This window comes from Myxocyprinus asiaticus, chromosome 21 (assembly GCF_019703515.2).
Source record: "Myxocyprinus asiaticus isolate MX2 ecotype Aquarium Trade chromosome 21, UBuf_Myxa_2, whole genome shotgun sequence".
Classification (NCBI taxonomy): Eukaryota; Metazoa; Chordata; class Actinopteri; order Cypriniformes; family Catostomidae; genus Myxocyprinus; species Myxocyprinus asiaticus.
The window spans coordinates 3,525,878-3,549,360 of NC_059364.1; the positions used below are offsets into that span (position 1 = coordinate 3,525,878).

At 38.4% G+C, this 23,483-nt stretch overlaps 2 protein-coding genes across 7 annotated transcripts in view; one reads left to right on the forward strand and one right to left on the reverse strand.

Moving 5' to 3' along the window:
- LOC127411934 (Kruppel-like factor 18) overlaps nucleotides 1-23,483 on the forward strand; it is a 317,765-nt gene that overhangs the window by 232,977 nt on the left and 61,305 nt on the right. The window lies entirely within an intron of this gene.
- The window catches only part of LOC127411914 (signal-induced proliferation-associated 1-like protein 2), a 212,625-nt gene continuing 203,151 nt past the window's right edge, over nucleotides 14,010-23,483 (reverse strand). For 5 of the 6 annotated variants that reach the window (XM_051647814.1, XM_051647813.1, XM_051647812.1 and 2 more), the window contains 3 exons: nucleotides 20,123-20,240; nucleotides 19,753-19,834; nucleotides 14,010-16,265 (listed from right to left, as the gene is read on the reverse strand). In XM_051647814.1, coding sequence (XP_051503774.1) covers nucleotides 16,119-16,265; nucleotides 19,753-19,834; nucleotides 20,123-20,240 — 347 coding nt within the window. In that variant the 3' untranslated portion in view covers nucleotides 14,010-16,118. The remainder of the gene's footprint in view (nucleotides 16,266-19,752; nucleotides 19,835-20,122; nucleotides 20,241-23,483) is intronic. The other variant, XM_051647816.1, reaches the window with a different exon arrangement.

The following is a 23,483-nucleotide window of genomic DNA, read 5'->3' on the forward strand; positions in this document are numbered from 1 at the left end:
CTAGTGCTTTTAGATCTTAGTGCTGCCTTCGACACCATAGATCACACCATTGTCTTGAATAGGCTTGAGAACTATGTTGGCATTTGTGGACTTGCATTAGCTTGGTTTAGGTCCTATTTAGCAGAACGCTACCCCTTTGTAGACGAGGAATTGTCAAATCAAACAAAAGTTAATTATGGAGTGCCACAGGGATCAGGGAGGGCGTCTGCTTTTCTCCTTATAGATGCTTCCCCTGGGAGATATTATCAGGAATACATTTCCACTGTTATGCCGATGATACCCAACTTTATATTTCTACAAAACACAACAAAATTTCACAATTCTCCAAATTAGCAGAGTTTATCAATGAAATCAAAGATTGGATGGCCAGAAATTTCCTTCTACTCAATTACGACAAAACAGAGGTAGTAATTATTGGACCAAAAACCACTAAAAATAAGCCGCTAAAATATAATTGGACTCTCCATGGATGTACTGTTACACCATCTTCTACAGTGAAGAACTTAAGTGTTTGGTCAGGCGACAGTCCGGAGAGAGAGAAAGCAGTAAGGGCGCTTGCACCTGAGCTAGATTATGTCTAACACCTGTCTCTAATTCCAGTGAGCATGGGGAGAGCGGCATATAAGCAGCCACACCACCAGCAGAGAGAGAGAGAGAGAGAGAGAGAGAGAGAGCGAGCCTGGCACAATGAAGTCCATGGTGTCTGTGAAGCTGATGAGTTTATGAGTGTTCGAATCTGTGAAGCTAATGAGTTTGTGAAACTGTAAGCGTTGAAGTTGTCAATTAAAAATCTTACCTGTGCCAGCAGAAGCCCATTTCCCTGTGTCCTCCTTTCATTCTGCTGTGGACCCTTTTACAGTGTTATATTTGATACCAATCTGTCCTTTGAAAATCAAATTTCCAATGTTTGTATAACAGCATTCTTCCACCAAGTTGCTAAGTTATGGCACTTGCTCTCTGTTGCTGATACCAAAAAACAAATACTGGGAGGATGTCCAGCAAGTTCAATAAATAAACTTCAATTGGTTCAAAATGCAGCAGCCAGAGTGCTGACTAGAACCAAGAAATATGATCACATTAGCCCCATTTTATCATTGTTACATTGGCTACCTGTTAAATTCCGTATTCATTTTAAAATTTTGTTAACTACTTACAAAGATTTGAATGGTCAAGCTCCGCAGTACTTAAGTGACCTTCTGACACGCTATATTCCATCACGTTCATTACGATCGCAAAATTCTGGTCTGTTAATAGTTCCTAGAATATCAAAATCCACAAAAGGAGGTAGATCCTTTTCAAACTTGGCTCCTAAACTATGAAATAGTCTCCTTAACAGTGTTCGGGACACAGACACACTCACTCAATTTAAGTCTAGACTAAAGACTCCTCTATTTAGCCAGGTATACACCTAATTTATCCATCAACTCACAATTAGGCTGCTTTAGTTAGGTCTGCCGGAACCAGAAACATTTATCATGATTTGTGACTCTGCAAAAAATGTAATGGCATCTACCTATTCTATTTGTTTCCCTGTCTCAACCTCGGGATTCATATCCCAAGGTTACCAGAGCTGGCCAGATCCAGCTCCATTCCTGCTTGGTGTTGGACTCCACTGCTACGTGTCGCTGAGTGATGACGACAAACTACAGCCAATGCTAGCCAGACATCACTTCAGTCTTTTGACTTCAGAGGATGAGCTGATGCCAACTCCAACTGTAAGACATCGGATACTTCATATGCCATTGCCTGAACCTTGGACTTACGATAGACCTCACAGAAATGACCTGCTGGTTGCACTGCGTTGCACCTCACTGATCTCTGCTTGCATCACCCTGGTTTAATGATGGACTACACTCTTATAATGGAATACATAGACTATCAATTAATTGCCAACAAAAGCCTTCATCAGCCAACTAACAAGAACAATGCATATATATGAACTTCTGCAGTTAATCCAGGATGAACTTCAAAGACATTAGTTATTAATCTTACAGTTCATACTAAATCTTTGTTTAAACACTGACGCTTAACACTTAGTTTACTCATTTTAAACCATGACTTGCACTGCACAAAAATAACTAATATTGGCATTATATTAATGATGTTAGCTAGAGGGGAACTGGCGTCCCACAGTGAGCCTGGTTTCTCACAAGGTTATTTTCTCCTTTAACCAACATCTTATGGAGTTTTGTGTTCCTTGCCACAGTCGCCTTCAGCTTGCTCACTGGGGTTATAAATCCAATTATTATTTATTTATTTATTTATTTATATACACAATTTAAAATTATATTTAATCAAACTACACAATGATGACTCTACGGCTGTATAGATATTACAGTTTCATTTTCTGTTAATACGTGATTTTCTGTAAAGCTGCTTTGAAACAATGTGTGTTGTGAAAAGTGCTAGACAAATAAAAATTACTTGACTTGGCAGGCATATTGTCTCAACATAGAAAACAGTTATTCAGATGTTTATTCAGGATCTCAACACATTACACTCGTAGAGCAAAAACAGTATTCTGGTTTAAGTTCAACTTAACCTTTGATAAACTCTGATAAATTCAGAGCCAGCTTTTCCAGAGCATTCCCAACAGTGAATGTGTCTGTTAGATACCTCATTATTCAGTAATATAGCTGGAGGCTTGAAAAATTTCATGAATTCCAGCTCAGATGGGGGTCAGGTCACAGTTATAATCGATTTTTTCCTGACGATTAGCATCTGGCTGTTTTAAAAAAGACATATCTAATATTCTCAAAATGCTAGAGAGTATATCTCTCTATTATTTTTGCAATAAATAACAACTCTGCAGAGATAACTTGCAATATTTTGACCATCTGTCATTTCTTTTCTCCAGATATACATTCTCCAGTCCTTTTTGACTGCCTTGCTGAAATAATCCGCCCTTGCTGGTCTTTGCTGGCTACCAAGCTGGTCAGGCTGGTCTGCTTTGATGGTTTTATGGGTGTTTTGAACACTTACAGCTGGCCTCTCAGTCTGTCCATGCCTGCGTGTAGCAGGTCAGCCAGCTGGTCTTCGAGCCAGACCAACTGATAAACCCCTTTTAAAACCATTTACAAGCTTGTTCGAGTGTGATTAAATTTCATGGTACCTCGACTGATAGAGCGTTGCACTTGTGATGCAAAGGATCAGAGTACGAGTCCTGAAGAGCGCGCGAGTTGTCACGTGAGCCGAAATTGTCAAAGAAGCACCACAAAATGGCGTGGTGTGTCTTCCATCTCACATTTGCTTTTTCTGACACTATCGGTTAGGTTTAGGTTTAAGGTTTAGGGTAGGGAGGTCAATTTTGTTGATTTAAAAGTCGATAGATCATTAACCTTAAAAACCTCATCTGTTTGGGAGAACCTTTAACTTGCTTTTAGTGCCATACACTAGGCATTGCTAGTCAATTTTTTTTTAATGAGATCAGGTTCGAAATAATAGTGGACATAACTGATAAGCAATGAAACTGTAAGTACAATGGGTTGTGAATGTCATTTTATGTACATCAACAGCCAATATAGTAGAATTTCTAATTAGCCACCAAACAGAAATGAGCCAATGTCAACACAGACCAAAATTGAGCCTGAATTTCTCACACAAACAACACAGCGCAACGTTTTCTGTGTCTTTACATCACAGTGATCTTAGGGTATCTTGCCTCTTTCATTATGCCTCATCTGGACTCTGCTGTGCTATACTCCTCTGGGTACATGGACAGATAGGTTGTTTAAAAGCTAGGTAGGTAATGGAGCACTGAGAAGTAAAGTGTGGACAGTAGGCTGCCATCTGGTCTCAGCCTGCTTTTGAAGGACTATCAAGAGCTTATTCAGAAACTATTAGTTCAGAGGAGTGTGTTTGACACTAATGACACCACACTGCCCTCACAAAAACCTCCAAACCACACCAGTTGACTTTAGGGATGTCCCAGAGACAGCATGCAATTTAAGGTTTCCAACATAAAACTGAATGCAACAACAACATGAAAGTTTTTGGTAGCCCTTAACTTGGATGGCTGCAGTAGATCTAGCCTGAAATGGGGTGATTACAGTGCATTTCTGGACTGAGTGCCAACCCTACTGAAAGACCAGCATTGCTGGTCACCAGCTTATGCTCTGTTTTGGGTGCTGGTCCCCTAGTATGGGATGCTGGTGTGCTGGTGTCTGCACCAGGCTTTTAAACTATCTTCTTAACCCTTGTGCTGTGTTCATTTTGTGCTAACACATTTTGAGTTCCCGGTCAAAAATGACCGGCCCACTAAGATTGTTTATAAATCTCCCATATTGCATATATTATCACAAAATATTGCATTAGACCTTTTTATCAACTTCTTTTTTAGTAATTATGAACACATTTTTTGAACATAAATATTATATATATATATATATATAGACAGAAGAATTTTATTGAACTGAGCTCATACCAGTCTAGTGGGGGGCATTCCCTGTGGAAAATTAACCACTTAGTGAAATAAAACAAAAAAGATTAAAGAAATGGTCTGCATTTTTTTTGTGTGTGTTTTCAGATACTATATGTGGAATTTTACCACAATTGTATTAAGTAAAAAAATGACCAGAACTCAACATAAGGGATAACCAGCTTCACCAGCACCATACCAGCATAAACCGGGCTAGACCATCGTGGGAATTGTTTGCGGTTTAAACTCATCTTCTTTGCAGGGAAAGCCAAAGCTCGGCCACTTTAGTCATTTTTAAACTCCTGCTGCTTGTAAGTCCAGAAGATGACCCCCATCAGAAAGCCTCCAGCAGTTGTTCCTCTCTCAGTGTAGAACCCATCTGCTGTACTGGCAAAGATCTCAGACAAAGATTAAATATCTTCATTAAGCGAGACTCTTCGAGATCCACCTCGTGTCTGCATGTTTTGTAAACCCCAGGCCTGTTTGGCAGCCTAAAACTGTCCAAAAGAGCTCCAGCAGAGCACCAGGGGCTATCAGCACAGACCGGAGCAGATAATAAAGACAAAACACACAGACGCTCAGGCTTAACTTCAGCTCAGACGCACATGTGACCACATTCAACAGCCAAGACAGCAGGACAGCCTGCTAATATGGACTAGCATGAACTCCAGAGTTTGAGATCATCTATATTTGATTGCTATCACTAGAAATCAGTTCATAGACCGTCTGATCGTACCAAAAAAACTGGAAAGAGCTCACTAAAACTGGCAAGTTCCAATCTGATTGGCTGGCTTTGTGTAATTTCTGGGAGTCAGGGTGGACAGTTTTTTTCAGTCCGCCATGAAACGAAATCTTGTTTACCAGGCTACTACAATGAGCGCTTCCAAGGAACAACTAGTTTGTGGATTTGACAAAAGTTTGGAAGGTTCATTGCATCAACACTTAGTAGCAAGTAAACAAGATCTCCTTGAGTACCTGTTAATTCAATTTTGCTCTTAGCGTTATATCCAGTTTCCGATTTCCGATTTACTTGCACCAAAACATAAAAAAAAAAAAAAAAAAAGCCTTTCATCTATGTCACTACATATTGATATCGACCCACTGAAGAAGTTCTGTGAAGTTTTTGTGCATGTAAATATATGTGCTTTTTAATGTTCTGATCAGATGTTTTTTTCCTTTCAAAATCGCACATAACTGACAAAGTTTAATGCTGCATTCACATTGTGTCTGAATAACTGTTATTATGAGATGGCAACTTGGAGATTCTACTCAGAGCTGTTCACATCCAAAACGGCGTTGTTGTTGAAAACTACCTTTAACTGTTGAGGCTGCTGCCATATTGGTTCTTTTTACGAGACATGATTGTCAAGTCGGAGATTACATTGAAAATCGATTTTACAACTTTTAATTACGAGTTCTACAAAGAGTCAAGTCAGAATTTCGTAATTACGGTAATTCCAACATGATGTGAGCGCACCATGTGACTCTTGTTTTAGTGCAGCGGTTGATTGACAGGTGAGGTGTTGCTTTGATGCTGTTCGAACGCATTCAAACGGATTAGCGTTTACACTATGTAGCTGAAAACACCAAATGTGTTTTTAACTACATTCGACCACCTCCGAATGTGGTTGAAGTTGACAAATCTTGAAACATTTTGGACCCCATTTTCACCTGTTTTTAGCATCGTCCTGCTTTAGCATCCCCCCAAATAAAGATAATTTAGTATATAATAATTAAAATAATTAAAAATAAATTATATAATAAATATGATTATTCAGATAATTCAGATGCACTGCATAATTTACATATATTGTGGCAGCAGACAAGTTAAGCATTTCTACAATACAAAATATTGTTTGTTTTATTTTCATATTATTGAATATAACCCTATTATTGTCCTACTTCCGTCCAAACTATTTTTAATTGGTCTATTTAGTTATGCATCAGACGTCACCTTTGGTCACGTTGAACTAGTTTAAAGAGACCTTGAGTTTTAGAAAGGCAATATGTAAATAAAATGTATTTTTATTAAAGTGCCTTTGGTCATAAGCGCAGTGTTTTAGGACACTGTGTCAAGTTAAATGTAGTCTGAAACGTTAAAAAACGAGTCACGAATTCTGAATTCTGTTGTTCTCGGTCTAGCTGTCATTGAGCACAAAATGCATCTGTGGAAGACTGTGTTGCCTCTTGCTCTCGTTGGTTTAACGAGGCTGTTGCCTGTACAGCTAGAGCACTAAATGTCCCCTACTGAATCAAGGTGGTACATAAAGCTTCAATTTGTCTGTTAGGTACATTCCTTATTACAGAATTTATGTATGGATCAGGGGCATGATTAGTTGTTAATTTTTGTATGCTATATATTTCATATAATTAATCACACTAAATTAATAATAATAATAATAATAATAATAACAACAATAACTTTATTTATATAGCACCTTTTAGCAATTTAGCATAAGGTGCTTCACAAAACATAAAATCAAAACACACTCAGGAAGACACAAGGTAAAAACAAAAATGTACAAAGTAGTAAAAGCAAGTTTAAACAAATGTGTTTTTAAAAGGGACTTAAAACGGACACAAATTCAGCAGATCTAATATCCCTGGGCAGGCTGTTTCATAATTGTGCAGTCTTCACTTCAAATGCTCTATCATCTTTTGTTTTGTATCTGGATCTTGGAACTGATTCAATCTGCTTTTTTTTAAAACCATGACCGATTATTACATCCTCTGTTTTATCGGAATTTAACTACAGAAAATTACATGCCATCCAATTTTTTATATCTGCGAAATACTCTTGAAGAACATTTATACTGGACAGATCGTTGGTATTCAACAACAAATACAACTGTAGGTCAACTGCATAGCAATTAAAATTAATGTTGTATTTTCAAATAACAGAACCATGAGGTAACATATATAGAGAAAACAAAATAGGCCCTAACAGGGATCCTTGCGGAACACCACAATTTATTGTTGAAAAGGAGGACATATCATCTCCAACAGACACTACAAATTTCCTATTTGACAAATAGGAAACAAACCAGTCTAAAGCCACCCCAGATATTCCCACCTATCTCTTTAATGTATCAATTAAAGCTGAATGATCAGCTGTATCAAACGCTGCAGTTAAATCAAACAACACTAAAATGGATCACTCCCCAGTGTCCTCCGCAAGCATTAAGTCATTGGTAACCCTAAGAAGGGCAGTAAGACTGTAATTTCTCAAAAATATTGTTATCCTTCACAACCTCCAACATTTGCTTCGCTATTGCTTTTTTAATAATTTTGAGATTGGTCTATAGTTATTAGCAACTGAAATTAAACCATTATATCAACAGCCGTAATTTTTATAGAAGTTATTTTCACTATTTAGCATTTCAGATTAGTGGTCAACCGATATATCACTGCTGCCGATAAATCAGTCATCGACATCGACCGATAAACTTTCCCGTTTGGCCGAATCGTTTAGCAAGCCACAACCTTTTACAGAGGAGCAGTGGATGGCACCACACATGAACAGCTACACCAACCACAGGCTTCTCAGAGGCTGAATAGATGGAGTGGTGATGGCGTAGTGGGCTAAAGCATATAACTGGTAATCCCCACAGCCACCACCATTGTGTCCATGAGCAAGGCACTTAACTCCAGGCTGCTCCAGGGGAATTGTCCCTGTAAGTCGTTTTGGATAAAAGCGTCTGCCAAATGCATGTAAATGTAAATTTAAAAAAGAAACTGTCTCTTAAAATATGAATTATTCAATCAGTCCTTACGTTGCTGTCCCTGTAGAGTTTGCAGCATCTGTTGTGTAGTCAAAACACATCTCCTGTTTGGCTCCAGTTCAGTCAGTTCTCCATTTATTTTATGCACGTCTGTATCCACTGTGGTTCTTGTCATTTGTGGTAATGAGGCAGACAGACATTACTAACACGCTTTCACATGTTTCACTGTGCCTGTAAAAGCTGACTTGATCACAAGTTGATTTACTGCTTGATATCATGCACTCCATGATTTATGATTTGTTTAAATCATCATATTGATGGTCGTTACAGGGTTTACGGCATAACGTCATCATATAACTTCACACAAAAAAGGTTAGTAAGTGATTTTATCACTAAAATCATGTTAACACATACTGTTTATGTGTTGTGGCTATACTTTTGGAACAGTGAGTATTTTAATGTTTACAGATTGGCCCCATTCACTTCCACTGTAACCCAGATTTTATTTATTTTTTTTTTAAGAAAAGGAGGGATGAGTCGAAATACATTTTTCTGGTGATCAACATTATGCCAAAAAGTCTGTCGATTGAGCGTAACTTGTGTTGAAGCTGGAACATTTCCATGTTCCATGACTTTTCCAGGCCTGAAAATCCTAATTCTAAAATGTCCTTAAATATTTCCAGGTTTTCCATGACCGTGGGAAACTGAGTTGATGATTCAGCTGTGCGTCATATTAGCTCGGTTACATTCAACTGTGACTCAGCATCCTTAAAGACCAGTTCCTGCATCATAACAATGTATCAAATGTCTACTTTCTGCCTGACTTTGTGTACATGTTTTAGTGCAGTATGTTGTGTAAATGACATATGCACACATGGTTAATTACTTTTCCGTCTTTAAGAATATAAAGGCAGGGAATAACATTCAAACAGCAGTCACAGCTCGATCCAGCTTGGTAACACATGTGGAAAACGGAAACATTTTTCTTAATCCATATCATTCCAACATCTTGCGGCAGGACTGAGAATGCTTGAGGACTGTACATGTGTGTGTGTGTGTGTGTGTTCTTGGCATTCTTTGTCTCCCCTCACTTGTACCACTTCAATCTTGTGGCGTTCTCTGATGTTTAGAATAAACTCTTGGCAGCTGCGAGTTACAGTGTAAGTGAAACATTGATTCTTTAATCATAACGTGATTTATGTGTTTGGCCTCTTTGAAGCTTTAAGAAAATTCACATAATAACAAAGAAAACAAATGTGTTATAAAACTACTACTTGCACAAAGCGCTGTAACCAGACTATTGGCCAACACGGTGTGTCTGCTGCTAATAGAACATATCTTCTCATAAATATGACTTAGCATCTCATAATTTTAATTTTATTATCTCATAATTGACTATCTCATAAATTAGACTATCTCACAATTTGGACTTTTTCTCATAATTTTGACTCTCATAGTTATGACTTTTTTATCCAATAATTTCTGACTTTTTCTCACAATTTTGACTTTATAATCTCATAAATATGACTTAGCCTCTCATACTTTTGATTTAGTATCTCATCATTTTGACTATCTCAGAATTATGACTTTTTATCTCAAATTAGACTCTCACAATTTTGAGTTTTTCATCTCATAAATATGTTTTAGCATTTAAAGGAGTGTTTAACTATCAGAGAGCTGTAAAGGAAGCGAAAGCTACGTTTTTCTCTACATTAATCTCTGATAACGCAAAGCGACCAAAAGTATTGTTTAAAACAATTGATTCTGTTTTAAACCCAACTAAAAATGCTTTTCTGGACGCCACCCAAGAGAACTGTGAAACATTTTTAAACTTCTTTACTCACAAAATTGAGCAGATTAAAGGTGCAATTGTACCTGCACAATTTGATCAACCACTAATTCCTTCCCCGTCCAGCTCCCTGACTCACTTTGAACCAGTTACATCAGCACAGTTTGCAGATGTAGCCTCTAAGATGAAGTGTTCCAGTTACAAGCTAGATATTCTTTCTCCACGCCTTCTTAAATAAGTATTCATAACTATAAGTTCCTGTGTGACAGCTATAATTAACGGCTCATTAGCAAGTGGAGTTGTTTCAAGTAGTTTTAAACATGCAATTCTACATCCTTTGTTAAAAAAAACTTTTTTGGATCCAGCAATACACAACAATTACAGACCAATCTCAACACTGCCTTTTATTTCCAAGATTTTGGAGAGAGTTGTTTATTCACAGCTCTACTCCTATCTAAATACATTTAACATTTTAGATACATTTCAGTCTGGTTTCAGACCCTTGCACAGCACTAATCTGCATTGTTGAAGGTCACTAATGATATTCAGATTTTATTAGATCTCAGTGCCGCGTTCGACACTATCGACCATAATATTCTTCTCAATCGTCTAGAATGTATGGTTGGCATCCAAGGCCATCCAGTGGTTTTCCTCCTATCTGAAAGAAAGGACATTCTCTGTAAATTTAGGTAATTTCTCTTCAACATCAGCTCAATTACAGTGTGGTGTCCCTCAAGGGTCGATTTTAGGACCCTTGTTATTTTCCCTATATATGCTTCCTCTGAGCTCTATTTTTCAGAAGTACAGCATATCGTATCACTGCTATGCTGGCGATTCACAAACGTATTTCCCAGTGAGTGTAGACAAGAATTGTTCATTTGAGAACACCCTAAATTGCTTCAAAGATATTAAACATTGGCTGGCAAACAATTTCTTGCAATTAAATGAAAGCAAAACCGAAATTCTGATTTTAGGTTCCTCCATGCCCTCCTTACCTGGCCTCGTTGCCCAGTTAGGTCCTCTGTCGTCGAAAGACAAGCTTCAGGTGTCATGACATTTTAAGGGATTCCTTAACATATCAGAAAACAGTTAAAGCAAAGTATTTTCTGATATTATTGCAAAAAAAAAAAAAAAAACTGTCATAGACCCAGAGTTTTGTTTTGCACAATACATTCTGTTATCAGCCCCCTTATACTGTCTGCTTTGATGTGTCATCTGCAACCTGCAAAGATTTTCTAAAACTTTTTGTTAATAAGATTGATGATATTAAATCTCATATTCCATCTGCTGCTAATGACCCATCTGCCCCTCATGTCTGTCCTGCTGCGTTTGGCCAGTTTGAGCCAGTCTCTCTTCCCATTCTGATAAATATTGTACATCACCTAATGATGTACTTCCCTCTCGATTACTTAAAAAGGGTATTTGATATGGTTGGGCCTAGTATCCTGTCCATAATCAATAGCTGCCTTGCAACAGGGTCTGAGCCAGCCTATTTAAAACATGCTGTAGTGCAGCCTCTTTAAAAAACAAAACAAATCTGGATCCGTCAATTTATGCAAATTTTAGACCAATTTCTAAATTGCCTTTTTTATTGAAAGTCTTGGAGAAAATTATTCTCCTTCAACTGCAGACTTTTTTGGACAAGAATGCTCTGTTTGAGGTCTTTCAGTCTGGTTTTAGAGCACACCATAGCACAGGATCTGCACTTTTAAAAGTTCTGAATGATGTTTTGCTGGCTGTAGATGCTGTGGACTCCGCAGTACTGGTGCTGTTAGACCTTAGTGCAACATTCGATTCCATTAATCACGATATCCTTATAGCCCGGCTTGAACAGTTTGTGGGTATCCGAGGAACTGTTCTTGAGTGGTTTAAGTCATATTTGAGCAATAGAAGTTTTTCAGTTAATATTGGTGATTTTTCATCTAGCATTGCTCTTCTTACTTGTGGGATCCCCCAAGGCTCTGTTCTTGGCCCCGTCCTGTTTTCATTGTATATGCTTCCCATTGGGTCTATTTTTAACAAGCATGGCATTTATTTTCACTTCTATGCAGACGATACTCAAATCTATCTGCCTTTGAAAAAGAAAAACAATACTATAGAGCCCCTACTGGCTTGTTTGAAAGATTTAAAATCTTGGATGGCTCTAAACTTTTTACACCTCAATGAAAACAAAACAGAGATTTTTGTGTTTGGGGCCTCTGATGGTGTTTGCACTTCAAAATTTAACTTAGGCCCTCTAGCTCCCTATAGTAAACCTATGGTGAATAACTTAGGGGTACTATTTGACAGTTCTCTTAAATTTGACAAACAGATACATTTTGTTGTCAAATTTAGTTTTTTCCACTTAAGATTACTGGCCAAAGTTAAGCCTCTTCTTTCTTTTAATGATTTTGAGAGGGTGATGCACACATTTGTTTCTTTGTGTCAAGATTACTATAATTCACTTTATATATGAGTCAGCCAGTCATCTTTGCCATGACTGCAAATGGTACAGAATGCTGCAGCTAGACTCCTGACGGGGACTCGTAAACGAGACCACATCTCCCCAATATTAGCATCTCTTCATTGGCTGCCAGTCCATTATAGAATTGATTTTAAGATCTTATTGTTTTTAAATCTTTAAATGGGTTAGCACCCTATCTTTCTGACCTTTTACACTTACACAAGCCCTTAAATCTGCCTTGCCTTGCCTCGAAAGCAGAGGACTGATCCATCTGTGAAAAAACAGACAAGTGTACATTAGATGTGGATTTATCCTCTGACAGGTTACTCGTAAAAGCGGTCTTCATCAGAATATGCAGCTTTCACGGCAACAATAATTTCCTGCCTCCAGTGAACTGGAAAAATGTCAGTGTCATCAGGAGGTCAGTGCAAATGCTCGGAATGAGTCAGATGTTTGTTTGCTGTGATGAGCAGCGGTTTCTGTGTGTATCAGCTGAGTGAAAAAAAAAAAAAGAGAAAAAAAACCCCCCAACTCTGTTTCTATGTCTGTAGAAAATGAAGCCTATTGCACTGTGGCATTTATTTCACAACATTTAAGAACATTCTCCTCCCCAAAAATATCATTACCGCATCCTAACCAGGCACGATACGCTAAACACTAGCATGAAGCAAATTATTTCAGACACTGCAGCGGACCAGGAAATGATGTCACGGGTGAGGGCTTCTGGTTTTATTAAATAAATCACAAATAGAAAATTATATTATATTCAAAATGATAAAATTTACCATGTACTCACTTTCCTGCAACAATAAAAACTTGCAGATTTGAAATATACTGTATATTCTTTGTATTAAGCCAAGAGGATAGTGTTTGATGTTTAGATCTTCTATTTGTCACACATCTTCATGTAATCGTAATTCGCAGGTCGAGAGTTCACCAAACCTGAACTTTCCTCTGCAGCAGAATACTACATTTCTTTGCACGATCTTGCATTTTTGGTCTGCCACGTTTGGATGTGTTTGAATGGAGCGCGAAGTGTCGTGTGACCGCATCTTTAGGCGCTATTGTTTACATATCCACCAAATGGCAGCATTTATCGCTAAACTCGATATAAAAAAGAAAAAAGAAATGATTAATCAAAAAAGTGTAAATATCGGTAAAAAATCAGTAAAACCAATTATTGGACGATCTCCAATAAACCATTTAAGCTCTGAAAGTGTTTTTAAAGATTTCTTGTTTCAGTGGCATACCCAAGGCTAAAGTCTTTTAACTCTGCTGGGAAAAAAAAAAAAAAAAAGAGCCAAAATTTTTCTTTTTTTTCTTATTTGACATTATATATCTCTGGGTATAAATGAGGTGGCTCTGAAAATCTGCTTTTGTTTTGTTCCCAATCATGTCAACTGTATTTGAGAAAAATTTTGTGTTGATAAGAAAAGCAATCAAAAGTAATAGCAATACAAAAATAATTTATCATAGTGTCCAAAAACATCTCCATGTGTCCAAAAACATCTCCAAACAAATAAAACATAATAACTGTAAATAAAAGACTAATTACACATGCAAACACAACAATGACTAAAGGTTTGCATAGCATGCAGACATGATTTTAGTAATGAGATTTCACAGAATGAGTTTCATTCCGTGTCATCTGAGTCATCATTGAGTCTGTGTCATGTATTTGGCGCCATCTCCTGGTGGCCATATGTAACATTGTGCTTCATGTGGATTATCTAATGATCTATGCATCCGATTACCTTGTGTGTAGGCTCATTTGAAAGATAATCACCTCCTCTAAGTAATATTATGTGATATTTTATATTTTCATGAAGTTATAAGCAAAATGCAGCATATAAGCAACACCAACATAATTATCAAAGACATATACTTAGCTATTACTCGCTATATTTTTTCTGTGAGTAAAACAAATAGGTTGGATGTATTCTTCTATTTGAAAGCTTTCCAACAACATATGACACATGGCTATTTGATGAGTTTGATGTTTTTACTGATTGCAATAATATGTACAGTGTTTTTTTTTTTTTTTTTTTTTTTTTTAATAAATTATCAAAACAGAACACTTCTAATTTGTCTACAAATTTCAAAGCAGTTTTGGTCATAAAGACTGCATGCATTATAAAGTACAGCTTCTAAGCTTTCAAACGATTCCTATGTTGTGCTAGTCAAGACTGTAGTTATTGATATTTTGGCAATTATTATTTTTTCTCGCAGGCCCACCTGAGCTTAAAAGAGTTAAAACTGCTTAATTGTCATGAAAATAATGTCACAATCTCATTGGTCTTTAAAAGTCTCAGTTTTGTTATGCTAAATATACTTCACCATTTCATTTCAATTTTGGGGTGAACCAAGACACAACGATGTTCTCACCAGTTTTCACGAGATTCACCCATTACTCAGTCGGTGGTTTGAGATTGTCCATTATTTGCTTATTATTTTTGTTGTTCATAAACATTGAAATAAGCACATGTTTGTTTACATCTACATTTATTAAAAAAAAAGAGAAAAAAAGCAACCAATGTCCCATTTTACATGAAATCAATTTACAAAGAAACACATTTGTAAAAGCGTAGAAACCAACAGAGTGTAATCTAGCAGCATCCAAATGTTGGAATGAGAAAAACAAAGACAAATCGATCAAAATATCAACATATCTGACACAGTCCTGGCAAAGCTACGGTCATCACAGTATCTCCATTACGTAGCCTTTCCTACATCCTCCCTAAAGCAGAAACCAAGACTTTTTTATTTTATTTAATAAAATAAACTAATTTAGGTTAAATAAGCTTAAATAACAGTGTTAAATACAAGACACTTTCTTGTGGTTTCTGTACAGAGATAAACACAATTTTGGCATGGTGACTGAGGTTCACTGGTAGTCAGTCGTAGTCAGTTTGAAAGCTGCAGGGAGGAACTGCGCATAGATCGGATTTTACAACGCTTTATCTATACACAGTACACATCAGGATTCAGTGAACCGTAGACAAGGCATGTGTTGAGAAGGAATGAAAAAGCAACGTATACACCTGCTTCCTTTCTGATCTTCAATTGTTCTATGAGGCACAGTCTCATTAGCAAATATGGGACAGCTGAATTGGTTCGGGAACTCTACACATTGAGCTACTGGGGACATTGTCGTTTTTAGAAGTTCTGCGACTCCAAGATTATTGCCAGAACTTACTGTTGACCTCTCGAACTTCAACGTTTGACTGTGGTGCAAAATAAAAACACGGATTGCTTGCCATATGTCTTGAGGAAGTTCGAATGAAATTTCAAGCTACTAAAGGTCTTGATGTGTTACATTCATAATCCACCTTTTCAATGTTGTTGTTTGTAGAAGTAAAATCCTGGAGCTGATAGTGTCTTGGTACCAGTAGTCCAGTACATTCTCCATGACAAACCTATTTCTCCTCGTCCCACCTGGTGTGAAGGATTAGTCTGTAAACCAACTCTTCTACTTCAACTAGCACCAACAAAGTAGCTTCCACAGTCCAGTATAAACTTACATTCTTCATTTCATTGGAATTGCAGTAGGAATTTGGCCTTGCAAGAGTAGGTAAATCTCTGCCGCTAAAGCATCCGTGAAGATTGTCTCGAAGGTATCTGATGCTTCAATGGCAGATAGTTCTCCAGTGGTTTTACCCTCTTACCCTTAAACTCTCTTTCAACACCCTGAGGAACTGCTCAAAGGGGCAGGTTCCACCTCTCTCCCAAAGCAGACAGGAGTCTCCATCAAGGTTTCTTGTCGATGGTGTGGAAGAACCACTCCGTGAACTTCCTGAGCTGGGCGGCAGCAGTCTGGCTCTCCTCCTGCAGTCTCATGTTGTCCTGTCTCAGGTGCTGCACCTCTACCTGGAGGATCGCCTTGTCCTCCTTCTCCTGTACACAAAAAAAAAAAAAGAATGATGGGTGAAGTGAAAATGTGAGCAGTGTTTCCCTGCGTAGAACTAGGCATTAGGTGTTTTGAGTGGTTTTTAGTGCATTGCTATGAGGTTGCTAAGGCGTTCTGGGTGGTTGGTAGTGTGGTTGCTAAGGTTTTTTTGGGTGGTTGCCAAGGCATTGATTTATGGTTGCTGAGGTGTTCTGAGTGGTTGGTAGAGCATTGCTATTTAGTTGATTAGGTGTTCTAGGTGTTTTTGTGTGATGCTATGCGGTTGCTAAAGTGTTCTGGATGGTTGATAGTGAGTTGCTATGTGGTTGCTAAGGTGTTCTAGGTGTTTTAGTGATGCTATGCGGCTATAAATGTGTTTTGGGTGGTTGCCAAGGCATTGCTATGTGATTGCTAAGGTGTTCTAGGTGGTTGCCATGGCATTGATTATGTGGTTGCTAATGTGTTTTGAGTGGATTTTAGTGCATTTCTATGTAGTGAGTTGCTATGTGGTTGCTAAGGTGTTCTAGGTGTTTTAGTGATGCTATGCGGCTAGAAATGTGTTTTGGGATGGTCGCCAAGGCATTGATGTATGGTTGCTAAGGTGCTCTGAGTGGTTGGTAGTGGGTTGCTATATGGTTGCTAAGGTGTTCTGGGTGGTTTTTAGTGCCTTGATATGTGGTTGCTAAGGTGTTCTGGGTGGTTGATAGTGCATTGCTATGTGGCTGCTATGGTGTTCTTGTTGGTTGTTAGTGTATTGCTATGTGGCTGCTAAGGTTTTTTGGGTGGTTGCCAAGGCATTGCTATGTGGTTGCTGAGGTGTTCAGGGTGGTTTCCAAGGCCTTAATATGTGCTTGCTGAGGTATTCCAAGTTGTTGTTAGGGCATTACTATGTGATTACTAAGGTGTTTTGGGTGGTTGCCAAGGCTTTGGTATAAGGTTGCTATGATGTCCTGAGTGGCTGTTGGTGTAGTGCTATGTGGTTGCTGGTGTGTTGCTATGTGGTTGCCAGGGCATTTGTATATGGTTGCTAAGGTGTTCGGAGTGGTTATCGATGTGTTGCTATGTGGTTGCTATGTGATCAAACCCCTAACCCCAAGTATGAGCAATAGTTATAGTGATGCTTGCTTGATCAAAGATGACGAACACAAGTTTATGAATTCTACACTGAGAGCTTATTAAAGAATGGTTTGACAAATAAAATACAATGGCACTTAAGATATAGAAACTTTTAATTAGTGTGGAAGATATACGGCTCTTAAAGAGACATGATATAACGTTTATAGTCATAGTATTTGAATGTTGTGACATTTCTGTCAATAACACCAGGTGTAAAATCATTTCTGGTCTTAACTGCTGAAAATCTATCCTACCCAAGTCTACATTTTCAGGGTTGTAGACTATTTTTAAAGTACACTTTTCCAGGACATTTTATTTAACCAATGGGTGTAATGTTTAAACAAAAACACACGAGAGGTCATGATGTATATTATGGTTATTGAATGGTTATTTTTTCTCAATTCATTACACATTCATTTTAAAGCATGCAGCACATGCATATTATATTTATTTTATTAAATCCCAGCCTTTGGAAGTTTGACCATCACACTAGAATATATCGCAATTTTAATTTGATTATTTGTGCATTTAAACATTCTTTTTTGTCCAAATATGTCAAATTCCAAGACATTCCACGTTTTATACATGCAGCTAACGCCTGGGCGGACTCGGATTGTTAATTTGTTACTGAAAATTAATTCACATTCCTCAGTTTAAAGGCTGAATCACCACGCTACCACCTACCACCGAGTGCATTTGTGAGAAATTTATGGAGAAAAAATAAAGATCTACCAGTGGTCAAGATGACAAAAACATCTATTGGGGTACTTAAAGGGATAGTTCATCCAAAAATGAAAATTCAGTCATTGTTTACTCACCCCTGTGTTATTATAACCCTATATGACTTTCTTTCTTTTTCTTAACTCAAAAGGAGAAATTGTGAAAAAAACAAAATTTGTGCTCAGTGATGACATACAATGGCAGTTTATGGTGACCACCTCTTCAAGCTTCAAAAGAACACAAAAGTATAATTCATAAGTCTAATAAATTATTCCATGAGACTCTTGATTGTTATGAAATCATACGATAAGTTTTGGTGAGAAACAAACTGAAATCTAATGTATTATTTAGTGAAAATGTTCACTGACCGTTGATCTCCTGTGTGCGTTCATGATAGGGCATGAGAGCAACAGTTCACGCAGATCAGCTTGCGACATTGGGGCGTTCAAGCGAAAACTTGTTTATCTAAAAACAGGTCCTCCACAGCGACAGTGACAACAGAACACAACACAGCTGCACATAAAACAGAGAACAGAACTTACTAAACATGTCTGAAGAGTTTGCAGTTGAAGAATTGATGAATTTCTATGTCCAGCATTATTTTTTAAAGGTTTTGCACCGGTGCCAGTTAACAGCGGACAGAGTTACCAGCGCGATGCCGTCGATCAGAATGTACCGTCTGATTACCATAGAAAATATACCTTTTATTGAGTGTCGTTTGCCGTCAGGTTAGGACATGGTGTGACTGTGGCTGCCTGTAGCTCCTCTATGTTTCTGTTTGATTTCCAAGTACTCCGTTCATAAAAAAATAAGGCTGGACATAGAAATGCATCAATTCTTTGACTACAAACTCTTCAGACTTGTTTAGTAAGTTCTGTTCTCTGTTTTGTGTGCAGCTGTGTTGTGTTCTGTTGTCACTATCGCTGTGGCGGACCAGTTTTTAGATAATCAAAACAATTTTTTGCTTGATGTCGCGAGCTGAGCTGTGTGAACTGTTGCTCTCATGCACTATCATGAACACGCACAGGAGATCAACGGTCAGTGAAAATTTCACTAAATAATACATTAGATTTCGGTTTGTTTCACACCAAACCTTTTTGTATGCTTTCATAACAATCAAGAGTCTCATGGAATCATTTATTAGACTTCTGAATTATACTTTTGAGTTCTTTGGAAGCTTGAAGAGGTGGTCACCATAAACTGCCATTGTATGGCATCACTGAGCACAATTTTTTTTTTCACCATTTCTCCCTTTGTATTTAGAAAAAGAAAGAAAATCATATGGGGTTATAACAACACAGGAGTGAGTAATCTAACTGAATTTTCATTTTTGGGTGAATTAATCCTTTAACACTTAGTCACATCATGCGTTTTTACTGACCAGAATGCCCTTCAAGATGACTTGAGACAGATTTGTCAAAGTCCAGGCCATTTTGGCCAATAGCGTATATGAGACACAATTCCAAGGGAACTCTTATATCAGCATAGTGCAAATACAGAGACTTTATAACACTCTTGCAGAGGCACATTTCTGTGGTCGATCAAGACACATGCAGCAACTAAATGTAAATAGGCCCTAAATGACTAAAAGTGGACCTAAGTGATGCTGAAAACACAGAAGAAAATATAGCTGTTGTTCACTGGGAGGTGAGATCTTACCTTTTTCAGGTCGTACTGCAGCTGTCTCAAGATCACCTCCAATTGATTGACTTTGCCCGTTAGTGTGGCAGGAGAGGTATTGCTAAAGACAGAGGCAGAGAGAAGATGGAGAGAAAGAGATGTTAGGCCCGCAAGTAGCAAAGCATGCCTGATTTCACGCCTTGTGCTCCAAAATATTGCAAAAGGCAATTAATAATGCAAGTATGTCTTACGTTCTCAGCGTTGCCTCAAAGCAAGGGGCAGTATAGCGGGCTTTACCTGTAGGGCAGGACTTCCTTTTCTACATCCGCCATATTGGGCGTTCCAATCTCTCCAATTCATTTTAATACAAGAGCTCCATCCCAGGCTAAACAGTCTTTGGTAAACTCACCCTGCCTCCAGGGCAGCTCCCTCTGCGGCCGCCACGCGTCTCGTGAGCTCGCGGGAGATGTGCAGGGCTTCGGCTCGCTGCATGTCCGTCATGGTGCAGAACGAAGCCACACGCTGGTCTGGAGACAAGAAACATCAAACACACTCCTAAATGACTGAACACTATGATTTGTCCTTTAACTTTCCCAGGTTTTATCCCAGGGTAAACACTCTATAAGCAAAGCAAGTGAGACCACATTGCTACTGTATAAATGTTTAGTTCATCATGTCACAGCCATTAACATTTGTTTTGGTCTTATGGATTGTTTTGATATTTAGAACACATTACTAATCCTAACGGCCTAGTTCAGCTTTGGCTCTGTGTGTTTTCAGTATAATGAATTAAGGTCACAGTTATAAAAACTTAGGACACTAAAGAGACCTTTCTACTGACTCTGAAAAACACCAAAAGTAAGATGCCCAGGGTCCCTGCTCATCTGCGTGAACGTGCCTTAGGCATGCTGCATGGAGGCATGAGGACCGCAGATGTGGCCACGGCAATAAATTAGGACAGCTGATCATCCTCGCAGTGGCTGACCACGTGTAACAACACCTGCACAGGATCGGTACATCTGAATATCACACCTGCGGGACAAGTACAGGATGCCAACAACAACTGCCCAAGTTACACCAGGAATGCACAATCCCTCCATCAGTGCTCAGACTGTCCGCAATATGCTGAGAGAGGCTGGACTGAGGGCTTGTAGGCTTGTTGTAAGGCAGGTCCTTACCAGACATCACCGGCAACAACGTCACCTATGGGCACAAACCCACCTTCGCTGGACCAGACAGGACTGGCAAAAAGTGCTCTTCACTGACGAGTCAAGGTTTTGTCTCACCAGGGGTGATGGTCGGACTCGCGTTTATCATTGAAGGAATGAGCGTTACACTGAGGCCTGTACTCTGGAGCAGGATCGATTTGGAGGTGGAATTTCTGTCATGGTCTGGGGCGGTGTGTCACAGCATCATCAGACTGAGCTTGTTGTCATTGCAGGCAATCTCAACGCTGTGCGTTACAGGGAAGACATCCTCCTCCCTCATGTGGTACCCTTCCTGCAGGCTCATCCTGACATGACCCTCCAGCATGACAATGCCACCAGCCATACTGCTCGTTCTGTGCAGAAATGTCAGTGTTCTGCCATGGCCAGCGAAGAGCCCGGATCTCAATCCCATTGAGCACGTCTGGGACCTGTTGCATCGGAGGGTGAGGGCTAGGGCCATTCCCCCCAGAAATGTCCGGGAACTTGCAAGTGCCTTGGTGAAAGAGTGGGGTAACATCTCACAGCAAGAACTGGCAAATCTGGTGCAGTCCATGAGGAGGAGATGCACTGCAGTACTTAATGCAGCTGTTGGCCACACCAGATACTGACTGTTACTTTTGATTTTGACCCCCCCTTTGTTCAGGGACACATTATTCCATTTCTGTTAGTCACATGTCTGTGAAACTTGTTCAGTTTATGTCTTAGTTGTTGAATCTTTTAATGTTCATACAAATATTTACACATGTTAAGTTTGCAGAAAATAAAAGCAGTTGAAAGTGAGAGGACGTTTCTTTTTTGCTTAGTTTATGTGGACATACAGTTTTGCTCTAGAAAATGTTATTTTATTTTATTTATTTTTTGCATGTTAATTAGGTGCATCTAGTCAGGAAGGGCATCCGGCATAAAAACCTGTGCCAAGTCAAATATGTGGATAACGGATGGTCTGCCATGGCGACCCTTAACAGCAAGAGCTGAAAGTAGAAGAAGAATTAAGTGCAACTAGTTACAAATCAAAATGGGAAATGAAAAATGCACACAGCAGTCATGCTCAGGTCTCAGAAGATTAAAGAGAAATGTCATTGGTTATTAATATTTTTTCAATTATAAAGTGTGATTTATTACATCACACAGAATCTTCTCCATTATCTATGCAAATTCGAATACATTTTTTTTTTTTTTTTTTTTTTTTTTACGGTGATGAGTTGAAATAAAGTACTTTAGTGCTTTAAGGGTTTAATAATGTAAATTAATAGTTTTTGATGTAACCGTCCATTGAAAGCCAATTTTCAGGGACCTGGCATATTGGGTTTGAGGTGGGAAAATATGATTTCTTGAGTGTTCAGCAGTAACCTTTTCAAATAAAATGATGAAAAAAATGACAAAATATTTTTACAGGGAAAATATTCTCTTTTAAACTCTGAAGAAAACTAAAAAATGGCTAAATCACATTTGATGCCCTTGTTTATTCAATCATGTCATTTGAATTGTGAAAATACTAAAATGTTAAAATGTCAGGCACATCAAAACCTATATTAAACCTCAAACTCAAAAAAAATAAAAAAAGTGTTCAGACTCAAAAGAAGGATCTGAACATGAAGGGCTTATTTTCCGACAGATGAAAGATTGTCACAGATCTTCGAGCTCTGAGAGAATCGTGTCAGTTCAAGCTGCTACGCCTATTTTTTGCCGTCTTCCTCAGTTGACGCACAAACAAATGGGCCGACGAATTGCTAAAATGAGACCAAAGTGCTTCAGATCCTATAAATACACTTTCAAGACTACAGGACTGGTGTAATATTTGGAAACAGAATGAAAATTTTAGATGAGATGCTGTTTTTATGGGTCTTACCCTGACCCAGAATAACACAGCATAAAATGTTAGGATAAACAACATATTTGCCCCCCATTTGCATCACTGAGCACAAATGTAAGTCAACAAGGACAATAAGTGTTTATGTAATGCTAAACAAATGTTCATAACAGAATGTTTAGTCTAGCTGTCCCAGCTAAACACTCAACAACACAATCCATGTATCCCAAAGAAGAATTCTTTTGGAGCACAACTTAGCCGGCCAAACGCCTCAAAATGAGATGGGGTTATTTATAAACCCCCCCAAAAAGCTCTTCACAAACATCAGCTTGAGGCCACGTCACCCACTACAGCATTCAGAAAGAGGGTACAAGACTTGAGGAGACATTAACAAAAAGATGATGGGCTTTTTACTAATCCATTTACTGAAATGATAGGGATAATAAAAAAAAAAAAAAAAAGGTCCACACAAAAGGGGCCGGTGTTACTAAAGCCTGGGTGTAGATGGTCCAATCCAGGTGTATTTAGATGCAAATGACCCAGGGGTGGAATGGGGCGATAATTACACTGGAGACTGAGTGCTTAATTGCAGGTGACAGAGGCTGGTGGTCTTTGTGTGAGTGATGATGGTGTCTAATAGAGGTGGTAGGCAAGACCAACCTCATTGGTATATAATGTCAAAGTATAGATATTTTAGCTGGAAATTCAACCCACGAAATTTCTAATGGGGATAACAGGGGATTATTGAAAGT